At 44.7% G+C, this 22,751-nt stretch overlaps 2 protein-coding genes across 3 annotated transcripts in view; both read right to left on the bottom strand.

Moving 5' to 3' along the window:
- Positions 1-2,022, bottom strand: part of TRPM1 (transient receptor potential cation channel subfamily M member 1) — a 37,797-nt gene extending 35,775 nt beyond the window's left edge. Inside the window, exon 1 of the mRNA XM_074354053.1 lies at positions 1,894-2,022. Within this exon, the coding sequence (XP_074210154.1) occupies positions 1,894-1,929 (36 nt within the window). The 5' untranslated portion in view covers positions 1,930-2,022. The remainder of the gene's footprint in view (positions 1-1,893) is intronic.
- A 606-nt stretch (positions 2,023-2,628) lies between these two features.
- On the bottom strand, positions 2,629-22,175 carry LOC141575232 (transient receptor potential cation channel subfamily M member 1-like). Of its 2 annotated transcripts, XM_074354054.1 has the most exons (12): positions 22,042-22,175; positions 20,205-20,418; positions 19,329-19,453; positions 17,821-17,992; positions 14,821-14,995; positions 14,275-14,398; positions 13,223-13,295; positions 12,262-12,362; positions 7,794-7,967; positions 6,389-6,523; positions 5,564-5,614; positions 2,629-2,895 (listed from the first exon to the last, which is right to left on the bottom strand). In XM_074354054.1, the coding sequence occupies exons 1-12, from the start codon at positions 22,042-22,044 to the stop codon at positions 2,629-2,631; spliced, it is 1,614 nt and encodes a 537-aa protein (XP_074210155.1). In that variant the 5' UTR covers positions 22,045-22,175. The 2 variants fall into 2 exon arrangements, with proteins under 2 accessions (XP_074210155.1, XP_074210156.1); XM_074354055.1 differs by lacking the exons at positions 2,629-2,895; positions 5,564-5,614; positions 6,389-6,523; ... (2 more) ...; positions 13,223-13,295; positions 14,275-14,398 and having other exon boundaries at positions 14,817-14,995.
- Positions 22,176-22,751: the final 576 nt, after the last annotated feature.

The raw sequence follows: 22,751 nt of genomic DNA, 5'->3' as shown, positions 1-22,751 counted from the left end.
ACAGCTGAACTGGAGATTAATAGAAAAAACGTAAAAGAGAATGGAGAAAAATGTCTTATGTTTCCCCACAATGGTTCAAGGAAGCAAACGTTCCCATGTTGAGTGAGCTTTGTCTTTTCATGGCTGTACTCTAAATGGAAGACCAACATTTCCTGTTTCCTAGAGGGGTGGCAGGGGACTGTTCTGAAAATGGAGCAGAGTCCGAAAGGAAGGAGTGTCACGACTGAGAGAGATGTGGGGTGAAACTTGGGATTGACAGCGAAATATATGGGGCTGAGACTATTCCAGGCTAAGACTTCAGTCCCCAATGGAATAACAGAAATGGATATTTGCTCTTTTGCAAACAGCGTTCTCATCAATTATCTACGTTTATTCTTACTGTGATTCTGAGAGTTTGTGAATTTCTTCCAGTCCCCCATAGGAGGAAGTTGTGGCCCAAAGTCTGAATAATTTGCCCACATTCACATGGCTGGAGTGATTGGGGCTGGGGTAGGGGGCCTGGCTCTCCAATTACTATCACATGTTGTTCATGAACTGACCCAAGTTTTATAACCTCATTATGACCAGTTATGGCATTTTTTTGGAAACTATCGTCTCTTGCCTTGGATTTAAATGTTTTTGTTCTAATTTTCTAATTTGTCCCAGTAAAACTAAAGTTTTGGTAATTTAGGGAAGGTTGGTCTTCATCGGGTTAAAAACTGATGTTATACATATTAAAAAATAAATATAGCTCTATTTTCAAGAATATATCAAATCAAAGAAAATTCCACTAAGGGCTAATGAAATATTGTAAAACAGAAACCCTTTAAAGCCTACCTTTCAATAGTATATTACATTATTAAAATATTAATTATACGTAAATTCTCTTAAAATAATTCTAAGATTGTTAGAGAGAGAATGTAACCAACAAGGGACTAACTTCCCTCCAGTGCAAGAAGTGCCACAAATCAACAAGAGAAAGAGAAACAGGGGAGTGTATAGCCCAGTGGTAGAGCGCACGCTCAGCATGCATGAGGTCCTGGGTTCAATCCCTAGTATCTCTATTAAAAAAAAAAGTTATTATAAACGTAGTGAAAAATATGCTCCTAAAAACAGGACTGGGACTAGGCTATTTTACAGGAGAGTTCTACCACACCTTCACCCAATGCATAGACCTGACATGATATGACCAATCTGAGAGAGCATGGAATTATGGAAACTGCACATCATAACCCTTCTAGGAACACAACTCCAGCAAAGCGATGCTGCCATGCTGAAGGTCAGTGTCAACCCTGAACCCAGAACCCAAACCTTCTACCCTGAGTCCATATGGAAATTGGGATGCTATTTGACTCATGAATTTATTTGAGAAGAGTCTTTACAACAGTCAGTCTTAATGTTCTGTGTTACGGTATTTCTTCCACCCGTTTATATATTTTCATGTCTAGTGCTTTGTTCTCAAGCTTCCTTGTTAAGGTTACTTCTGGATACTTTTGTCCAATGATGAGGAAAATTTGTTGATTTTCCTGGGTTTTCTAGATACAAAATATTTTTTGTCAATAATAATTTTCTCCCCTTTTGAGGTATTCTTTCTTTCTTTCTTTTTTCATGTGGTACAATTTCCAGAACACTTTTAAAAACCACTGGGGAAAATTATGCCAACAATAGCGGGGTACTCATCTGTTCTTCAGTTTAATAAAAATGAATTGGGTGGCTTTTATCTTTTAAAGAAATGTCTATGATCTTTTCATGTAATTTGACTAAATCATCCAAGTGAATTTTGATGTGTCGTGTGGTGGATTTATTCAGGGAAAACAAACTCATTCAATTTTATGTTAAACAATCACCCACCATAGAAGGCTGTATCTATTGGACCATGATGTCATAAAACCATTAGAAACACGTCCTACTTACTTCCATTCCCAGAAGTTTTAGCGCTTTAGGCTGCATGAAGAAAGGGGAGGAAAAAAATCAATTGAATCAGATAACTAACATTATAGTACTGTGAGCTGTGCATGAGTAATATTGTTAACAGCAATAATAACAGATTAAAAAGTACTTTGCATTGTTAACAATTAAGGACAATATCCAAGGAAAGGAAATGCTGTCACTGGAGACTTATGCTTCCGTCCGCCCAGGTCAGGTGAGGACACAGATTTGCAGACACGTGACCCCCATTTCAGGTAGAACCAGAGAAGTTCACAAATGGAAATGCAGACAAAGAAGGACGGGGCTCTACGTGGGGCTGAGGGCAGGGCTTCACGGAGGATCGTGGATTGGAGTTGGGCTTGCGATCCATGTGGGGTTTTGATCCAGGGAAGACATGGCTGATTTGGGCAGGGGCACTTGGTCTCCCATGACAGGGTGGGGACGGCCGTGGGAGAGCATTGGATGCTGTGATAATGGACTAGATGGTGAGTCTTCAGGTGGTGGGGAGCACCGAGAGTTTTTGAGCAGGGGCTGCACTGTCAGGTCCCCGGCTTCTGAGGATTAGGGTGGTCCCAGTGGGAGGCTGGATGGGAGAAGGCAGAGACGTGGGAGCCCACGTGGACAGGAGATGGGGGCAGACGCAAGTGGACTGCGCAGCCCGACGTGTTAGGGGATGCAGGCATGCGGTGAAGACTTAGCATCCATAGGGACCGTGAGGCCTCACATCTGAGAGTCACTGCAGGCAGGTGTGCCTGGGGGATGGGGTGATGAGCTAGTGAGAAGGGGAGCAAGGAACCACTTGGGACTCCAGGAACCACAGAACACCACCCGTTCGCTTAGTTCTACCCTCTTGGGTCCAAACAAGTTGTTGTAAAGGGTCCGGAAGCTTTTCCGCGTGTAGTTGCAGCGGTAGGCCCCTCCCATGAGGTACTCCAGCACGAGCCCGATGTCTATGAGGCTGATGTGGTAATCGGGAGGGAGGTTGCCCTGTAAGAAAAGCAGCTGTGTCTCAGGCCCTTGAAAGGGTGGATGTGCAGCGTGGACCTCATTGCATAGCTCAGGCATAGTGGTCCTTCCTGCCCATGACGTGGAAGTTCATGTAACCAACAGGGCATTAAACGGTACTCAGCCTATCACCGTATGATGGAGGCAGACAACGGGTTAAACCCTCCCAGTGAATAGTTAGAAACTCATGAGGCCATAGGGTAGAGGACGGGCTTGCTCTTGGCTGCAATGGCTTGAGATGTGCATGTGTAAGTGTAGTGGAAAGATGGGGCAGCTGGTGTGAGATTTCTTTGTAAGAGTAAATTAGTTTTGTTGAGAAGGTGTTTTGATAGCTGCTCGCAGGGGAGAAGCCAGCTTTGGTGGCCTGGTGACCAGATTCTCTGCCAGAGGAAGTGGCCAGTGGTGCAGGCAGGAGAACCATGGAAGGACAGAACAGCCCCGGGGCTGGGATGTTTCTAATGAAAGCTCCCCGTGGGCCTCTGGGACTTTCTGGGGCACCTGTCTGATTTCAGGAAGAACACAAACACTACAAACGACCTGATGTGACCAGAAGTCAGGGGGAGGAGCAGCGTTCTGTCACAGAACAGAAGTAGGTAAATTGAGGTAAGGCAGTGTGTGGGTGGGGAGGAGAAATGCTAAGAGAGGCATCCATGCACCTGTGAGTCCGTCGCTCCTGTCCCCGGGCAGCTGGCTTGTCCAGGAGGCAGAGCTGGCCAGCCCACTCTAAGGATTTTCTGCTATGTGCTGTTTATTGCTTGGTTAATTTCATATGGCTAAAATGATGGTGGAAACCTGGGGTCCATCCCATGGAGATGACACCTTCCAAAAGTCCTCCCTTTACAGAAGGACTAAATCCTTCACTCCAGTGTTGCAAATTTGTTCAGCCCCTATCGTGAGCCTTGACCAAGTCAGGGATTCCACATAAGGGGATAAGGGGATACAGTGCTGCCTTGGGGAGCTTGCTGTTTCGGGGCACGAGGGCAAAGTCACCAACAGCCCTGACGCAGGAGCGTGTTCAGGCCCCACTCTGCCTGGGTGGGCAGGTGGAGGGTGAGAAAGGGCTTCCCGGAGAAGGTGACAATGAGGCAGGCAGGAGCAGGCGGAGCAGGGGCAGTAGGGGACAGCACTGCACACGAGAGCAGGGCATAGGGCAAAACACGTGAGTGTCTGGCATGTATCCCACTTGGTGGGGACGTGATGGGCCCAGTGGGTGCAAGTTTCTTAGAAGGAGCTTGAACTTCATAAGATGTGGGAGGAGCTTAAGTGGGGGCACCCTGTGGCTGGGAAGGGTAGGAGAGAATGTTATTCATATACATACACACATATATTCCTTCGCATATTCTTTTTCATTAGTTACAAAAGATATTGAATATAGTTCCCTGTGCTATACAGTAGGTCCTTACTTTTTATCTATTCTATATATAGTAGTTTGTATCTGCTAATCCCAAATGCCTAATTTATGCCTCGCCCTTTCCCCTTTGGTTCTCTACATCTGTGAGTCTGTTTCTGTTTTGTAAGTAAGTTCGTTTGTGTCATTTTATTTTTTTAGATTCTACATATAAGTGATATCATGTGATATCTGTTTTTCTCTGACTTACTTCACTTAGTATGATCATCTCAAGGTCCATCCATGTTGCTGCAAATGGCCTTATTTTATTCTTTTCTTATGCCTGAGTAGTACAGGGAAGATTACTGAAGCCATCCGGGTGAAATCTGAACTTGAACAGCTGTGGCTTTTCAACGTGAGCACTTCCCAATCTAAGAAATCTGGGAAAGTGGGAACCGAGGGCACTGGTCCCTAATGGTTCCTTGCGCCACTGATTCTGCTCTGATCCAGAGTGTTGGTCGTAAAAGCCAAATTCTCACAGTATTCGAATTAGATATTTGTATGAAGTGTGATAGACAATCTGGGACTCTGACCGAAGGCCCCACTCTCTCCCTGGAGTTCTTTCCTCTTGCTCAGAACAGGAACACACGTCCTGCACTCTGCCCGCCCGGGGCTGCGTTCTGGAGGCATGAGTCACTCTGTGTTAACCCGGTTTGATTCTCCAGCCTGTGGCGACATGACTCAAGAAACAGCAGAACAGTGAACTCGCCGGGCCTTACGGGAACATGGACTGGCCGTCGTTGGCAGCTCTGGGAAGGGGAGAAAGCTTCTCTTACTTACTAACGAGGACACCGAAAGGGTCAGAGCAACACAACTGCCCCAGTCCACAGAACATGCACACTGATGTGAGGCCAGGCCTGCTAGGACTTCTGGAAAGAGGCTCAGGAAGGGAGTGAGGGGCAGATCTTAAAGGAGATGCAGACCATGGAGAAGCAGGGGAACAGGAAGGAGCCCGCCCCGGCCAGGGCCCCTGCCTTGGTAACGGTGCCAACTTGTAATCAGGCACTCAGTGCCCACCCATCGTGTGTGGGATGAACATTACACTTAAAGAAGATAAAACATTTTTTTTTTTTTAAAGTAAACTCTTTTTCTGGAGAGAGGAACTCATTATTTTTTATGCCTCCAATAAGATGACAATACACTTGGAAATTTAAAAATTACTTTAAAAAATGTCCTATTGAAAGATGTCAACAGGTAAATGATGATAAAACAGCAGACTTAAAAAAAAAAAACCAACAAATAAAAACACCAGAGCAGACTGACCTTTTTTACATCCCTCACCAGCAAATGAAGTGTGTTTGGTGGACCCAGTCTCTGAAAGAGAAACATTCAGCCATAATAAATATGTTTTCTTTCCTCTTTTAAGTCTTGGAGCAAAACCCTATTCTACTTTCTAGAATTAATGAATTGTGAGATTTGGGAGGTAACCCACTCGCAGCCCATTTCTTTTACGGGACAGGACTGGTTGTGGCTAAGAAGTATCTTGCATGTTCAGAAATATGTTAAATGTCTTTTATCGAATGATTTTAAAGAGCATCTTCTGATGTACAATAATGTGTTAAGAGTTCCCTGAGTTTTAGCAAGCCACCGCCAAGGACCACTTGGGCTACTTAACTTTTCAGAACAGGGAAGGAAAAGCAAATTCACATTGTAATAAGACAAGCCACAAGGATTTTATGCACTTTCCTTCTAGTATCTGGAGCTCTTTGCTGTGAAAACTTAGTTTTACATTTTTCATCAAAGCCTCATCAAAAGTGGGAGTCCCCAGGAACTCATGAGGGCTCACCCGGGTAACTTTTCACTCAGCTATTAATTTCGGGAGCTGGATTATGTCACATATAAACTAGTCCTCACGGACCACCTCTGAGTTAATACTACAGATAGAAGCGGCTGGCCAGCCTGGCGGAGGTTGGTAAGGATGGGAGCCTCTGCTGGCCGGTGTCAGGTGAGAACAGTTGCTGTTCAATGATGGGTCTCCAGCTGAAGCCGTGTTCTGATGGGGATGCTCACAGAGCGCGTTTGTGCATCCATCGCAAGTACATCTAGAGGGCTAGCTTCCCTCGCTCTCCCTCCTCCTGGAACTCTCACCGTGTTGTACAGCTCTTCCAGTCTCGGGATGGTGAGAAAATGCTGCATGTTGACTCCATTTTCAATCAGGAGCCTCACGAAGTCCACGCGATCGAGGACCAGTGCGTCCAGCATGGCCTGCTCCAGAGCGTTCACCTGTGCGATCCCAAGAGCAAGGTGTGAGGGTGTCCCCCTCAACCCATGCCTCACAGCCTAGAACATCTGCACAAGGCTCTCTTTGCTCTTTGTCCCGAGTAAACACTCCCCATCGCCCCTCTCCTTCCTCCTTGGTTTGCCCCCACGTGTCTTATTAATGCATCAAAGTTTGACACATTAAAAACAAATTGGAAAGGATTCAAAATTACAGCCAAACTGGCATTGCTCTCCAGTTTCCAGGGTGAAAAAAAAAAAGTAAATAAAAGAGTTGATTAGTTGATTTAGTTGTAATATAAACATGAGAAAGAAACACCATGTAAGTTGTTGCATTCTTTTTAAAATAAAATTGCAATGGGGGAGGGTATAGCTGAGGTCCTGGGTTCAATCCCCAGTACTTCCATTAAATACATAGATAAATAATGAGGTCCTGGGTTCAATCCCCAGTACTTCCATTAAATACATAGATAAATAAACCTAATTACCTCCCCTAAATTTTTTTTTTGATTTAAAAAACAAAAACAAAATTGCATTCAGTACTTAAATCTGCAAACTCCAATCTCCATAAACATTGCTTTCTGAGCTGGTGGAGCGTAACATTGTATATACTATGATTTATACTATGATTTATCACTTACGTCTGTTTCCTTTAACAATAATAGAACCTGCATGTCTCTGTCTAACAATGATACAACTCGGAATATTGTGAAGCCTTCTGCAGGGAGTTTGTTTCCATGAATGAGAATGACTCCCTCCCCTCCCTCTGTGCCCCGTCCCCTATAGGCCATGTGCCACCAGGGTGAGTGACTACGATGACGCCAGTCACAGAGCACCAGAAAGGCCCAGCACCTGTCCTGCTGTGTCCTGACAGCCTCAAGCTTGGAACCACCAGGTGATGTGTGGCTTGGCGTCCCGGCCCAGCCGACTGTAGTTACCCCTACATCCCAACCATGGGCTCCGACTTTAGTTCCTGAGTTGCATGCATTCGGTAACTATCGGTTTGTTTCCCCGCATCAAACACCTGCGTGTCTGCCAGTCAGAGAGAGGCACTGCTGGGCAAGGTGCCCAGGCCTCCTTTCCAAGTGGTTTTGTTCTCTCTCACAGCAGGGATGCTCGGCGACTGGGACACCCTAACAGCCCCCTGAAATACTGATCAGTATTGGATGCTTCACCACTGCCTCCTGGGCTCAGGGCCCCTGGTAGGGCTGTAGCAAAGGCAACAAGGTCTATCCCTTCCCGCAGAGGAGGGTGACTGGCTTCGAGGCCCACGCACCCAGTTCAGCAGCTCGAGCTTCCGGGGGTCTGTTTCTTCCTCCACCTCCTCTTTCACCTTCCCTTTCTTCTTGCCTTTTCCTTTTCCTCTGCCCCCCTTGGTGGTCGCTGTGGGCGGCTTCTTCTCCTTCTCCGTGGCCTTGGTGTCCGTCGGGGGCGCCAGGCTTCCCAAGGGCTGCGGTCCACAGCAAGCAGAGTCGGGAAAGATATCAAAGCTGCCTGGGGGTCCCAGGAGAAGCGCACGGACCGCCCCTCCTCTCTGCGCGCGTGCGCACACAGGTACAGGGGCTCACGTGCTTTCCTGCAAACATGTGCATCCACGCAGACTTGTGCACAGGCACGCCTACTTGTGGGTACACACACACACACACACACACACACACGGCTGTCTGATGGAGAAAGCCCTGATCTCGTGACCACTGTTACTTACATGCCTGATAAAGTGCATTTATGTACTAAAAGTGGTTGACTTTTTTTCAATAAACTATAGTTGGTTTACAATGTTGTGTTAGTTTCTGCACAGTATAGTGATTCAGTTGCCATATATATATTCCTTTCCATATTCTTTTTCATTATAGACTATTACAAGATATTGACTAGAATTCCCTGTACTATACAATAGGACTTTGTTGTTTATTTATTTTATATATTTTATATATAGTAGTTAGTATAAATCCCAAACTCCTAATTTATCTCTCCCCCACCTTCCCCCTTTGGTAACCAGTTTGTTTCCTATGAGTCTGTTTCTGTTTTGTAAATAACTTCATTTGTGTCATTCTTTTAAATTCCACATATAGATGATATCATAATATTTGTCTTTCTCTGTGTGACCTCACTTAGTATAATAATATCTAGATCCATCCATGTTGCTGCAAATGGCATTATTTCATTCTTTTTTAACGGCTGAGTATTATTCCACTGTGATCGACCGATCTATCTATCTATCGATCTATCAATCTATCTCAAAACCACCATAAGATACAACCTCACACCTGTTAGGATGACCCTATTAAAAACAATGAGATTTGGCTAGAATGTGGAGAAATTGGAATCCCTGTGCACTATTGGAGGGAATGTAAAATGGTGCAGCAACTATGGAAAAGTTTAGCAGCTCCTCAAAAAATTAAAAATAGAATTACCCTATGATCCTGCAATTCCACATCTGGGTATATGCCCCAAAAAATTGAAAACAGGGTCTTGAAGAGACATTTGTACCCCCATATTCAGAGCAGCATTATTTAAAATAGCCAAAAGGTAGAAGCAACCAAGTGTCCATCAATAATTGAATGGATAAGCAAAATGTGATCTATACATACAATGGAATATTGTTAAGCCTTAAAAAAGGAAGGAAACTCTAACACATGCCGCAGAATGGATGAACCTGGAGGACATTATGTTCAGTGAAACCAGCCAATCACAAAAGGATAAATATTGCAGAATTCTACTTGTATGAAGAACATAAGAGTAGTTAAATTCATAGAGACAACAAGCAGGAAGGAGATGCTAAGGGCTGGTGGAGGGAAATGCGGGGTTAGTGTTTAATGGGTGTAGAGTTTCAGTTTTGTAAAACAGAAAGTGTACTGTGGATGGATGGTGGTGGTGATGGTTGCACAACAATGTAAATGTACTTAATAGCACTGAACTGTAGTCTTAAAAATGGTTAAGATGGTGAATTTCACTTAAATATTTTTTACCACAATAAAAAAATTGGGAACAAAGCAAAAACAAGGTGATACAGTAGTTGGAAAAAACCAAACCAAAACAAAGGAAAAGGTCAGAAGGAAAAAGCAAAAAATGCTAACCACATATTGTGAAGCGTTCAAGCAGCCCTGTCAATAACCCACAAGGGGAGGAACTGATACCCTTAGTCAACAGCCAGACTGAACTCACCATCTATATAGTGAGCCATCCTGAAGTGGATCTTCCAGCCCCAGTCAAGCTATCGAATGAATGCAGCCCTAGCCTATAGGGAGACGGGGCTGCAGCCTCATTAGAGCCCCTGAGCATGACATACCCAGCTAAACCATTCCCAAATTAGCTAGCTCCACTTTACCAGAAAGGTCTTCCCTGGTGTCTCCATAAGAATTAGTTCCCCCACTTCTCTCTCAAGGAAATGTGCATTTTCCTTCTTAGCACTTACTCCAATTTACAATCCAGTATTTATCTGGTTGATTACCTGCTTCCTACCTGCCTCCTTCCTCCCCCATGTCCACCCGATACCACACAGAGAAACGTGTAAAGGCTGTAGCCATTCTGTTTTAGTCACCCAGGTGTTCCCAGAGCCTAGCATAGGGCTTGGCTCACAGGGAGTGGTTGGCCAGCATTTGTGAAGTGGATGAGTCAGTAAAAACAGAATGTTTTTTAAAAGTTGGGTTTTGGTTCAAGAAAGTCAGAGAAGAGCTTAGTTCTACCATTTGCTGCTGCTGAAATCAAGTCCCTGTAAAAACGAGTTCCCTTACTGAGTGTATGATTAATCTCTCTATCCAAAACTTTATTCCCTTTCCTGTCCAACTCCTGTTCCTCTCAGGATTGATGAGTGTTAAAGAAAAGATGTATCTGCTGAAGAGAAATGGAAACATATGTCCACACAAAACTTGCACATAAATGTTCCTAGCAACACTATTCATTGTTCTCAGGCAAGAACTGGAAGCAAATATCCATCACATGGTTAAAAATAAAAATAAAAATAAAAATAAAAATAAAAATAAAAATAAAAATAAAAATAAAAATAAAAATAAAAAGGACTCCTATGAAAGAGTGAGCTGTAAACAGACCTGAATGAGGATTCCAGAACAACATGTAAATGTTAACTGTCTCCTCCATGAAAAGGTGAGGCTGATTGAAGCAGGGATGTGGACGGTATCGGGAAAGGAAGGACAAGGATAGAGTTACTAACATCTTCATTTTACAACATGGGAGATTAAAGCTGATGAAACATGCAGATGGTTTAAAGCTATCAAGACAATAAAAGAATTAAACATAGATTTATCAAACCTGGGAGGGGCAGGCAGGGCAGACAGTGCAAATGAGCTACTTCTTTCTGTTCCTGAGTAGAGAACTGAAGGACACGTCTACCGATGATTAATCACATGTCTACCCATCAACGTACGGAGGCACCGGCCAGGAAACCGGATCATGGAGACAGTTACGTACATGCCTTTGGGAGATTGGGCACAAGGGCTCCACTTTTACAGGATGCTCTGCTTTTTGATTTGCTTTTCAAACCACATTTATGATAATTGTGAAAAATGAAATGCATTTTGTGGTGATATGCCAAGCTTGTTTTGAGAAATATAGTTTTTCAGGCCTGACATGAACTCTAGACATTCCAATCCCCTTTTGAAGGAACAGAGCCCTTTTTACAACAAAAATTTACCCTGAGTCCCAATCTACAAAACCCATCAAAGAAGCTGCTTTGATTGAAGGAGTGGGACGCTAAGGGCTGCTGATCACACGTGCTCATTATGCACACACACTCCTACACCACACTCACGTACAGCCACACACACACGTGCACGCACACACAGACACGCGCACACATCAATTTCCTTATATTTATGCCACACACACAGATCCCACGCACCACACATATGCTAAACCATAGCCTACATCACATGGCACACATCCATCCACACACGCATCACACACCCTGTACACATGCTACACACAGAGACACACACAATACATCAAACCACACACATACACACCACACCCCAAGAACCACATACAAAGATCACACACACACACAAACACACACACACACAGAGTTCCGTAGGCCACTGGGGTTTCATAAAACAGAGTTTGAAACATTAATGCTTTCAGTTCAATCATTATATTTCATTTTAATGAGCTATTTTCTTTCTTCTTTTTCTTTAAAAGGGTGGAAAAAAACCCCTATGTTCACCAGCAATGATGAAATATTCAGTGGCTCTTACTTCAGGAGCACTGGTTAGATCATGGACATAGAAAAAAACTATGGTTACCAAAGGGGAAAGGAGGGGCAAGGATAAATTAGGAGTTTGAGATTAACATATACACACATTACTATATATAAAACAGATAAACAATAAGGATCTACTATATAGCACAGGGAATTATACTTAATATCTTGTAATAACCTATAATGGAAAAGAACCTGAAAAGAAAATATATGTGTATGTATGTGTATAACTGAATTGCTTTGCTGTACACCTGAAACTAACATTGTAAATCAACTACATTTCAATAAAAAGTAAAAATTAAAAAAAAAAAAGAAGACTGGTTTGAATCTGAAGTTAGTGCTAGCAACTCTTACTTCTTGCTGGTTCTTTGAAGTTGAATAGCAACGTCTGATAATCTTAATGATTACAGCTGGGGCATCAGAAGCTCCAGATAACATCCTGAGATCCTGACACCAGGGAAGACGTATGAATACATCACCTGTACACAGTCACGGGGAATGGTAGGAACTGAGAAACACCGAGTCTCACCGGCCAGCGGGGCCCAAAGACAAAGATCTGGCTCCGAGCTATGTCAACGCGATTCCAAGCCAGCGCCAGGCTCAGCTGGTCCGGAGCCGATGCGTTCGTTCCTGGAAGGTCAGAAACGGGGCATTTCTCACTCCAGGCCTGGACCGCCCTGGGGCGCAACATCGGCCTTAAGGATTAAGCAGGCTGCTTTTTCTCCTCCCCCTGAGTAATCACTCAGGTTCCCAAAGCTGAGGACTTCGTATTCTCAAGGGCTGCCTAGGGGCAGGGAGAAGGCAACTTCTTTCCATGCCATCTCAGCATGGTCTCCCTGGGAGGAACTGGAAGGAAGCCAGGGACTCTGGGACCCTCATCTGCAAGAGGATAGGAGCCCTGGGGCTGTCCAGACATTGGCCAGGCCGAGGGGGAGCACCGCCCAAGAGGGCCAGCCCTGATCACTGAAAGATGCACCCCCAGGCAGGCGCCTGGAAGCTGACTCCTCCCCCTTCCTCCTGCCCCTGCCCCTCCCCTTCTCAATGTAGAAGAGAGGTAGGGGGAAGGGTGTTCTAGAGTGACCCTGTGAGTGGCCAGGTTGTCCCTGGCAGGGACTGTCGTCAGGAGCAAGCTAGGGAAATCAGATAGGGCACGGCAGGATACCGGGATCGCAAATGAAAGATCGTTTCACATTTACCCTCTGTGAGTTCAAACCTGTAATGAACTAGTTGCCAACGGAAACTGCTCCTTGACTTCAGCCCATCATGGTCCATGTGTCCCCATGGAAAAGACCCCTCCCAAGAAACCCATTTGAGCCTCACCTTTTTACTGGAGCTGTGTACTGAGATCTAGGCAGCCTGGCTGCTGGGTTCCACCACCAATAGACACAGTTCCCGGCAGGAGGAGAGGGAGAGGGGTTTCCCAGCCATGCAAGGAGTCCCGGGGAGGCCAGCACTAGAAGGACAGGAGTCACCCTTTCCTGAGAGCTCACCTTTCAGCAGGGCGGTTAAAATCGCCATCTCGATGTCTTGCTGACCCTCAGAACCCATTCGAAATACAGTGACCTGAAAACAAGTTAATCGTCAAAAGACCAAGTAAAGCAAAGTGGAAAATGGGAGGGAGAGTTGGAAAGTTGTTAAAAGTAGAAACACGGGGGCTGAGTTTAACCAGGTGACCGGGAGAGCAAAACAATTTTACATCAGGAGCTTTGGATTTCCATCAGTGAAAGTATCGCTCATCCTGGATTTGGAACCCTTGCCTGGGTCTTATTTTATTATTTACCCCCTCTGGAGCCAAGGGAGCCCAATCAGTGGATGTAGACTCCAATATCTAAATGCCTAACCGAGGTGACAAAATCATCTTTACTCAGATTTGATGTGTTTGTAGGAAACTTGTAGATTCAGAATTTTTTTCCCAGTCTATAGTTTGTCTGTTTCACTTTGCTGATGGTATTTGTTGCTACAGAGAACATTTTTTTTCTTTAATTGAAAATTTTTTTTCTAGTGGAGATACTGGGGATTGAACCCAGGACCTCATGCATGCTAAGCATGCCCTGCCACTGAACTATTTCCCTCTCCCCAGATTTAGAATTTTGAAGAGGCTCTCTTCTGTGTGCCACCAGAGTGCCTAGTCCTTATAAGCATAATCAAAGGGGTAAAGAGTGGGACGTATTAGTGTATTTGGAAAATGAAGTGTAGAATTGTATGTGCACACCGAAAATCATGGTATATGTCCCTGCTCAATGCTTTAAATCTGATTGATATCATGAGCCTCAGAATTGGTGGGAGGTAGCCTGACGTCACCTGACATTTACAGGATCTGAAAGCACCTCGGTCCCTCCTCTGAAGAGGATCTACCTGTTCTTACCCTGCCTCCCTCCCACGGACCGAACTGCCAGTCGGGTCAGGATCTGGAAAGCACCTCTTGGAAAAGGGTGAACTAAAATTTAAACTACTCGATCCTGCACACATATGGGCAGAATTAGAAAGGAAACTGAATTCTCTCTACGTGATGCTGGTTTGGAAATCAACTCACGACACTTACGAGTTCTTTCTTTTTCATGCACTCCATTATAACTGCCAGCAGCTGATGTGACTGTGCCTTGTTGTAATTAAATGTTTTCTGAACGGTAACGAGAAGCTGGTCCCTGAGGGAGTCATTGATTATCCTGTTCAGGGGAAAAGCGAAAGAGAAGAAAACCACACAAGTGAAATCTGTGCATGAATAAATCAGACTTCTTTAGGTCCATCTGGTATCTTTGATTTGGGACTTTACCATTGGAGGATATCCTGGGTTGGAAGACAAAAAGGGACTATGGTCAAAAATTACGTTCACACTAGTCCTAAATTCCAGGCTTGTTGAAAACCTTATAAGGGAAAATGGAGTTGGAAGAGAGCGTATCTCCCCCACCGAGAAGGAATTTGTAAGAAACATCATGGTCCTGAGAGCTTCCTCACATGCTGATCTTGGGAAGTGGGAGAGGAGAGCTAGTAAATCTTTTCCATTTTGTGTTTTTGGGATGGCTAAATGGATCATGATTTCCTCTGGGAAGTTGAAGACCCACCCTTTGAAACATGTCAGAAATCCTACCCGCCTTCTTCGGAGCACTTGTGTGCGAAAGACAGGATGTCCGAAGCCCGGCCGCTGCCGTCGCAGACCACCACGGGGACTGGAGGGTCTTCTCGGAGATATTCCAAGACGATGGAAACCACATTAGGACCCCCTTCCACCACGAGGGCCACGACGGGCACACCCTGCCCCAGTCCTGCAACACACACCGCATGCACACTCAGACCACGGTCACAACCCCACCCGCTCACTCCCTCTGAAACATGGCAAAGAGGAAAACCTTTGTGCCTGGGTGAATGCTTATGTGGACTTAGTGTTCACCGGGAGACCTGGGGGAACTTAGGATGTGATGGCTGCTTTCATTCTTTTATTCAAACCCCACATTATGACTTTATTGGAAAAACCAGAGCCTAAAAATTACGAACTTTCCAGATCATGTGTGATTAAACTCCACGTGTAACTCACCTGGTTGACGGGCTACTTCAAGGTGAGATGTGAGAAACACTGAAGATTCTTCTTGCTAAAAGAATACCCGCCTACTGGTGGGGAGAGTAGAGCTCGAGTTGTAGAGCATAGCTCGTGTGGTAGAGTGCGTGCTTAGCATGCATGAGGTCCTGGGTTCAATCCCCAGTACCTCCTCTAAAGATATATAAATCTAGTTAATTACCTCCCCTGCCTCAAAACCAAAAAAAAAAAAAACCAAAAAAAAAAAAACCCAAAAAAAAAACCCAACAAACCTGCCTACTTCCCTGCCCCAGGTAAGATTTCCACCCTGGGTGTCTGTCCCTTAAAGAATGACACGGTGAGAGGTATCTGGACCAGCGCCAGCTGAGCTTCGTTCAATGCCTGGCCTCTCATGTATTAGCCTGAAGACGTGGGGCCAATCACCAGGCTGCCCTGAACTACAGAGGGTCATCCATAAAAGGTGAATCATTAGTGTGCCTCTTCTACCTCCTAAAGGAGCAATAGGTATAAAGGGTAAGATAAGAAAATGATTGGCTCTCAAGGTATTTTGTAAACCTCAAGTGGTGGATAAATGTGGAATATTGTAGTAGTGGCTGATTCTACCTCCAGTGCCTGGAACAGGCAGTGAGTCATCTCAAAAGGCAGGTCCATGGACCATCATTAGCCTGTCAGTTAATAATTTGTCCCCAGAGTCCTCCTGCTGTCTCTAATGGGTAATAGGACTTTTTGGGAACATGGTAGGACAAGCTAACTTAAAAAAATTTTTTTTTAATTTTTAATCTTTTGGGGGGGAAATAATTAGGTTTTTCTATTTATTTACCACTTTTGGTGGAGGTACCAGGGATTGAACCCAGGAACTCATGTATGCTAGGCATGCACTCTCTACCACTGAGCTATAGCTGCCCTCCAGGACAAGCTAACTTTTGGTGGAAGAACCAGAAGGGTGGACTCTGGGAAGAAGGAGCATCACAAGAAGCTGAGATTCTGGAGAGGGAAGGTAGTGGGAGGGGAGGAACAGCAGAGACCAATTTGCCTACTTCCTAATTTCACACCAAACTGGACACAACAGACTATATTCTGAGCATGTTTCACCAGGAGTCCATTTGTTGTGTTGGAAGTTATTCGATCAACGTTAACAGATGGCAAATAGGAGACATGTCCCTGGTCTCACGGTTCTGAAGGCCTTCAGATAAAATCTGTCAGCCCTGTTGGAAGAAGTTCTAAGAATTTCAAGTGGGGGAATTCAGAGTTTCTGGTTTGCTTCCACAATGCATTTCAACAGTCAGGAGCTCTTAAATATTTTGAAAAACTTTACCACCTCCTCCCAGAGTAATCTCTGGTGGATTCATTGCAGCAGTTATGTGTTGAGGGTCTGCTCTGTGCCGGGCAAGCCCTGGCCAAGACGACATGGACCCCGCCCTTCAGATGTCCAACCCCAGCAAGGCCTGGCATTCTAGATCTTCAGGACTACAGTGGCCAAATCACCTTTCCTAGGGACAGCGGAGAGCTGGTTCTTCGTGGTTGAGGCTGGACCCCTGAAGCTCCGTGCTGTGGGAGGTGACGACTGAGCACCCCTTTGCTGTCCCTGCCCCACTCAGAGCCCTGGGCAAAGGATGACAAAGGGAAGCCCACAAGTCACACGGCCAGGGGAGGCTGGGTGTTGTGAACACGCACATGGCCAGGACAGGCGAAATGTGAGAGCCATCAGCCAGGGAGCTGACCCCCGGAAACCCACAACTCCTCATACAGGCCACCTCGTTCTTACCACTTATGCAGCCTCACAGTCCCTTTAATTATGACTTATGATGAGCATTTCGCAGGCCTGGGTTGTCTTTCCCAATCTTACCAGTCATGGTTACAACAAAATAATTCTTAGGATCATTCGACAATTGCTTGGCAATAAGAATTGCTGGAGTATAAACATGTGCCAAGAAACGACACCGGTTTTATTTTAATTCTAACCAGTTGTTATGATCGTTTCATCTGGCTGAGGTTTATTCCTTTTTCTTTAGCTTGACCTCAGCATCCTCTGGACAGTGGCAGCTTCCCTGTAGGGCCGTGCCCCCTGGACCAGCACAGGGGGAGGGTTGTCCTATTGGGAGCAGACGGCTCCTGCCAGCCTTTCCAGAGACTTCCCCACCTGGCCCATCTTAGTCTGTGTGAGACCCAGAGTTACAGAGATATTTAATGATCACAGAGTACTTCGCTGATAGAAGGAATCATACTAAGTCTTTAAGTGAGGAATGTGTTTCCTGTTCAGACATTTAACAAGTATGACAGTAATCACAAGGAATGAGAACCACTGGTTGGCGTGGTCCCATCACCAAGAACACAGCTGCAGGGCTGTTTCTCGGGTCCACTCTCCTTGTGAACTTGGGGCAAAGCATCACAGTGTAGCTCAATAAGCATGATTTGGTAGGTAGCTAAGGTCTCACTGAGTCATCTCCAGACAATCAAACAAGAATTGGGGTTAAGGCTCTAAATACCGTCCGATAGTTTCCTTTTCAGTCTGGCTTTCGCAGCAGCCCAGTGCCCGTGGCCCTCGCCAGAACTTACTGGTGTTGATCTTCTGCAGGGAGATGTGCTTTTCCAGCTGCCTCCGCAGCTTCACCTCGGCACCGTACTTGCCCACCGTGCCGTTGTCGGCCAGGATGAAGTGCGTGTGGGAGTTGTTGAGCACAGAGAGCTTGCTCAGAGGGTTGGACATGGTCTGGTACACACGTGTTACCTGACAGAAGGCACAACACAAATCAGAGCTGCAGAACTTACAGAGAACTAACAGAGGAAGCAGGAATACACAGATGTGCAGTGACTGCTTCATCAAATTGCACACTTAAGCCTACTCTCACTTTCTTAGCCTCTCCATTGAAGGGTCCTTTGTTTTTTGCAAATGTTTATATTAAATTAGAAAAAAAAGATTTTTGATAAAGACAACCAAATATCTGAGATAATTATGACCCAGCAAGTGCAATCCTAGACATTTGTCGCAGAGAAATAAAAAACTTACGTTAATACAAAATCCTGTACAGAAATGCTTATAGCATCTTTATTTGTTTTTGTTTTTGTTTTAATTGAAGTATAGTTGATTTATAATGTGTTAGTTTCAGGCATACAGTACAGCATAGTGATTCAGTTATACACACATATATTCCTTTTCATATTCTAGTTATTACAAGCTATTCAATATGGTTCCCTGTGCTATACAGTAGGACTTTGTTGTTTACCTATTTTATATATAATAGTTTGTATCTGCTAATCCCAAACTCCTAATTTACCCCTTTCCCCCATTTGGTAACCATCAATTTGTTTTATGTCTGTGAGTCTGTTTCTGTTTCGTACATAAGTTCATTTGTATCATTTTTTTAGATTCCAAAAATAAGTGATACCATATGATATTTGTCTTCCTACTCACTTCCCTTAGTATGATAATCTCTAGGTCCATCCATGTTGCTGCAAATGGCATTATTTTATTCTTGTGTATGACTGAGTAATACTCCATTGTATATTTTATACCACAGCTTCTTCATCTAGTCATCTGTCGATGGACATTTAGGTTGCTTCCATGTCTTGGCTATTGTAAATAGTGCCTCTGTGAACACTGGAGTGCATGTATCTTTTTGAATTAGCATTTTCTTCAGATATATGCCCAGGAGAGGGATTGATGGATCATACGGTAAGTTTATCTTTAGTTTTTAAAGGAATCTCCATACTGTTTTCCGTAGTGGCTGCACCAATTTACATTCCCACCAACAGCGTAGGAGGGTTCCCTTTTCTCCACACCCTCTCTAGCATTTATTGTTTGTGGGCTTTTTAATGATGGCCATTCTGATCAGTGTAAGGTGATACCTCAGTGTAGTTTTAATTTGCATTTATCTGATAATTAGTGATTTTGAGCATCTTCTCATGTGCCTGTTGGCCATCTGGAAGTCTTCACTGAAGAAATGTCTGTTTAAGTCTTCTATATGGCAGCTTTATTTGTAATAGCCAAATGGTGAAATCTACAATTACATCCAAATAAAGATGGATTTCTACAAACAGCCAATGTCTGGGTAGAAAACACTTACATCCTTTCCAACCAGGTCTTCCTTATTCTCCACGATGCCCCAGGGAGCAATTCCGATGGCACAGACCCGGCCTCTGGACTTGGACGAGTGGTCTTTCAAGGCATCCCCCACGTGGCTGATGACACCTGGGAGCAGCCATGAGTCATACCTGTAGGCCCCTTACCTCCCATCAAAACACTATTCATGAACTTTAGGGACCCCTTCACCAGCCATTCCATTCCCTACAGAACAGGGTTGGGACATCACAGTCTTCATCATTAAAAGAAACTATACTGAAAATCTCAGCTCGTCCTGGCTAGTCATCCTGCATTAGCTCCTAGAAAAGGGAAAACAAAACCAGAAACCCAAGCAACTGTGCCAGGATTTCCTTTACATGTTTCCAAGACCTGAGGATGGAAGTTACAGGGGTGTCTTGGCTGCCTTCAACTAAAGTTGAGAGTCAGACTGCCTGGCATGTCCCTCAACCTCTCTGTGCCTCAGTTCCCTCCCCTATAGGATGGGGAAAGGACTCGGGGGCCTCAGTGAAAACGAGGCTTGTACAGGGCTCAGTTCCAGGAATGACACGTAGGAGGGCCAGAAATGCTGACGATTCTCACCATCATACCAAAATGAAAAATGAGCCACTGAATAAAGGTTTCATTTCTCCTATTAATATTACCAGGATACTGTATTTTTTTTTCATGGAGGTGCTGGGGATTGAACCCAGGACCTTGTGCATGCCACCCATGTGATCTACTACTGAGCTAAACCACCGCCTCCCCCCCCCCATATGGTTTTCTTTTTTTTTTTTTATCTTAATTATCCAAAAGCTCTTTGGAAGCCACAATGAGCTCTGGGTCTGTCTGCTGACAGCAAGGGGAGAGGACCTGCTCTTACCGGTGCTGACACCCCCAGTGAAGATCCAGGCCCCGGTGGTCATGGCAGCCTTGATCAGACCTTTCCCAAAGACCTGTTTCAGCTTGGGCTGCATCTCAAAGTTCTGGAGGCCTCCGTGCACAGATATTAAGAGCTTGGGGAGTTCCAGCTGCCAGTCTCTCACCATGAGATGAAGCAGTGAATCCGGCTTGGTGTCATGGGACACCCGGATGTACTGCAAAAAAGTGTGTGGGTCTCAGCATATGTTCTTCGGTTTTTTTGTTTTTTAAATAATGTCTCATTTAAAAAAATCATTTTTAATAAATTAAAAAAATACATTAAAATATTTTTTTTAAATGAAGGTACTGGGGGATTGAACCCAGGACCTTGTGCATGCTAAGCACGTTGTACCACTGAGCTCTACCCTCCCCAGACCTGTTCTTGGTTATGGCCACCTTATTCTCATGTCGGAGGGAACAGGGCTACTGCTCGTCTCTGAGCAGCAGCTGCTGGCTTTCTCTCCAGAGGGGCTTGGGACCCTTTGTGCGAGTCTGCAGCCAAGCAATGGAAAGGAACTGTGAAGGGTGGCCAGCTTTAACAAATAAAAAGACAGAATGCCCAGTGAAACTGGAATATTATGTGCACAATGAAAAATGTTGCAGTGTGAGTATGCCTCATGCAGTATTTGGGACAGACTTATGCTAAAAAGTTATCCATTGGTTTTCCTGAAGTTTAAATATAACTGGATGTCCTGTATTTTACTTGGCGGCCCTAATCTTGAAGGCATCAATTCCAAAGCTGGCTCAGCTAGAATGTGGCTCCAGAGGTTGGACAGGACTTTGCTGAGGGAGTGGTCCACTGGTCGCGCTGAGTGGGTGCTGGGAATGGGGATCCCGGGCCAACATCCGGGCTTGAGCGAGGTTAATGGTTGGATGCCTTGGACCTATAAACTACTTTTTTGTGTCCAGGCTGGGATGCAGGGGGCCTTTCCAAAGGCCCCTATGGTGTGGTATTTGGAACACAACCACATTTCATCTGAACAATGATGACAGGCCGGTGAAATAAAATGAAACAGCAAAAATGGTCTGACCGGGGACGTGGGAGTCCTATTCAGAATTAGCTGAAAGGGCTCACAGTGCTGATGCCTCCCCCTCTGGCAGGGCTCGTCAGAAAGGCCGAGGACACTCCCTGTTTACACGCAAATGTGAAAGACCTTGGTCTTCTTGGGCCAGCTGAACACAGGCCCAGGGAGGCGGTGGATGGACTTCAGAGGGAAATATTTCCAGACACTCCTCACCCATTTAAAGTGGGTTAAATGTCCACAGTTATGAAAAACAAAACCCCAAACAACCCTAAAAATCCAATAACCTAATTCATCTCTCATCATTGGAGCCAGAGTGATAAGTATGGTTTCAGAGTTGGGCTGGACTGTGACCTGTGGATTCACAATCTTTTTTTTTTTTCCCAATTTTTTTTTCATTTTTTTTTGTTGGGGAGATAATTAGGTTTATTTATTTAATTTTTTTTAAATGGAGGTACTTGGGATTGAACCCAGGATCTCATGCAGGCTAAGCATGTGCTTTACCATTCAGGTATACCTTCCCCCCTGTGGATTCACCATCTTGATATGGATTTAAAAGACGTTACATGTTCTTTATCCTAGTGCCCAGTTTCCAAACCTCACAACTAAAAAGTCGAAAGTGCAGATAGATTTCTTCCCTTTGCAATGAAGTATCTAGGAGGATTGAGTCACATCCCCGAAAATAGACACAGGTGTCTGCAGTCTGGGAGTCTGAGAGGCTGGGCCTCTGATGGAGGCTGCGGACTCTGGGGCATCCCTTCCCAAGGCCTCTCTTACCATGGCTTTATTGGAGCATCCGCCCCCCTGGAATTCAAGAATCCCATAGGAATCCGTTGGGTAGCTCTGGGTGTGTTTGCCGACAGACCATTTTTCGGGTTGAGTCTCCACCTGTTTGTTTTCCTCTCCATTTTTGCTGGATGTTACACTTGGCAGAGGGGGAATATGCTGGTTGGTCAGCTGGCCACAGCAACATCTGAAAACAAAGGCAAAGCTCTCTCTTTCTAGAACCTTTTTCTCCTTAAGACAGGTTATCCTGAACAGAAGCATATAGCACCTTACCTATCCACCTTTACTGGGGACAGAAATGCCCCTTATAATATCCTTTTTTTGGATAATCAATGCATATCTTAATATTTTAAACACATCAGACTAAACACATTGGAGGGTCGCCTTTCCTTACTGAACACATTTTAACTCTTTTCAATGTCTTGACAAAATAAGTATGGGCATCAATTACTGAACATTCTGTAACAAAGTACAATCACCCCCTCCGATGCAGAGTTGACCTGCAAGGATTTTTCAATATTCTTGAATTCTGTTGCTTAGTAAAACATTTCTCTACACAAATAATGTGGAAAGTAAATTTGTTTTGCTGCTCATGTGTCTGGTGTCATTTCAAAGAATCTTTTGCCAAATCCAGTAAGTGAAGACTTACTCCTCTGTTGTTGTCTAAGAGTTTTATAGTGTTAGCTCTTACATCTTACATT

The sequence above is a fragment of the Camelus bactrianus genome, chromosome 27 (assembly GCF_048773025.1).
Source record: "Camelus bactrianus isolate YW-2024 breed Bactrian camel chromosome 27, ASM4877302v1, whole genome shotgun sequence".
In the NCBI taxonomy this organism is placed as follows: Eukaryota; Metazoa; Chordata; class Mammalia; order Artiodactyla; family Camelidae; genus Camelus; species Camelus bactrianus.
This window is presented reverse-complemented; position numbering and strand designations above follow the sequence as displayed.

Bases quoted from the DNA above. Each gene is read 5' to 3' on its own strand.
- LOC141575232 (XM_074354054.1), bottom strand. The intron at 19,454-20,204 runs GTAAGAGCAGGT...GGCTGCTCCCAG, and splicing joins CACTGGGGGTGTCAGCACCG to GTGTCATCAGCCACGTGGGG. The intron at 13,296-14,274 runs GTAAGTGTCGTG...ACTTGTTTTCAG, and splicing joins GCATGAAAAAGAAAGAACTC to GTCACTGTATTTCGAATGGG.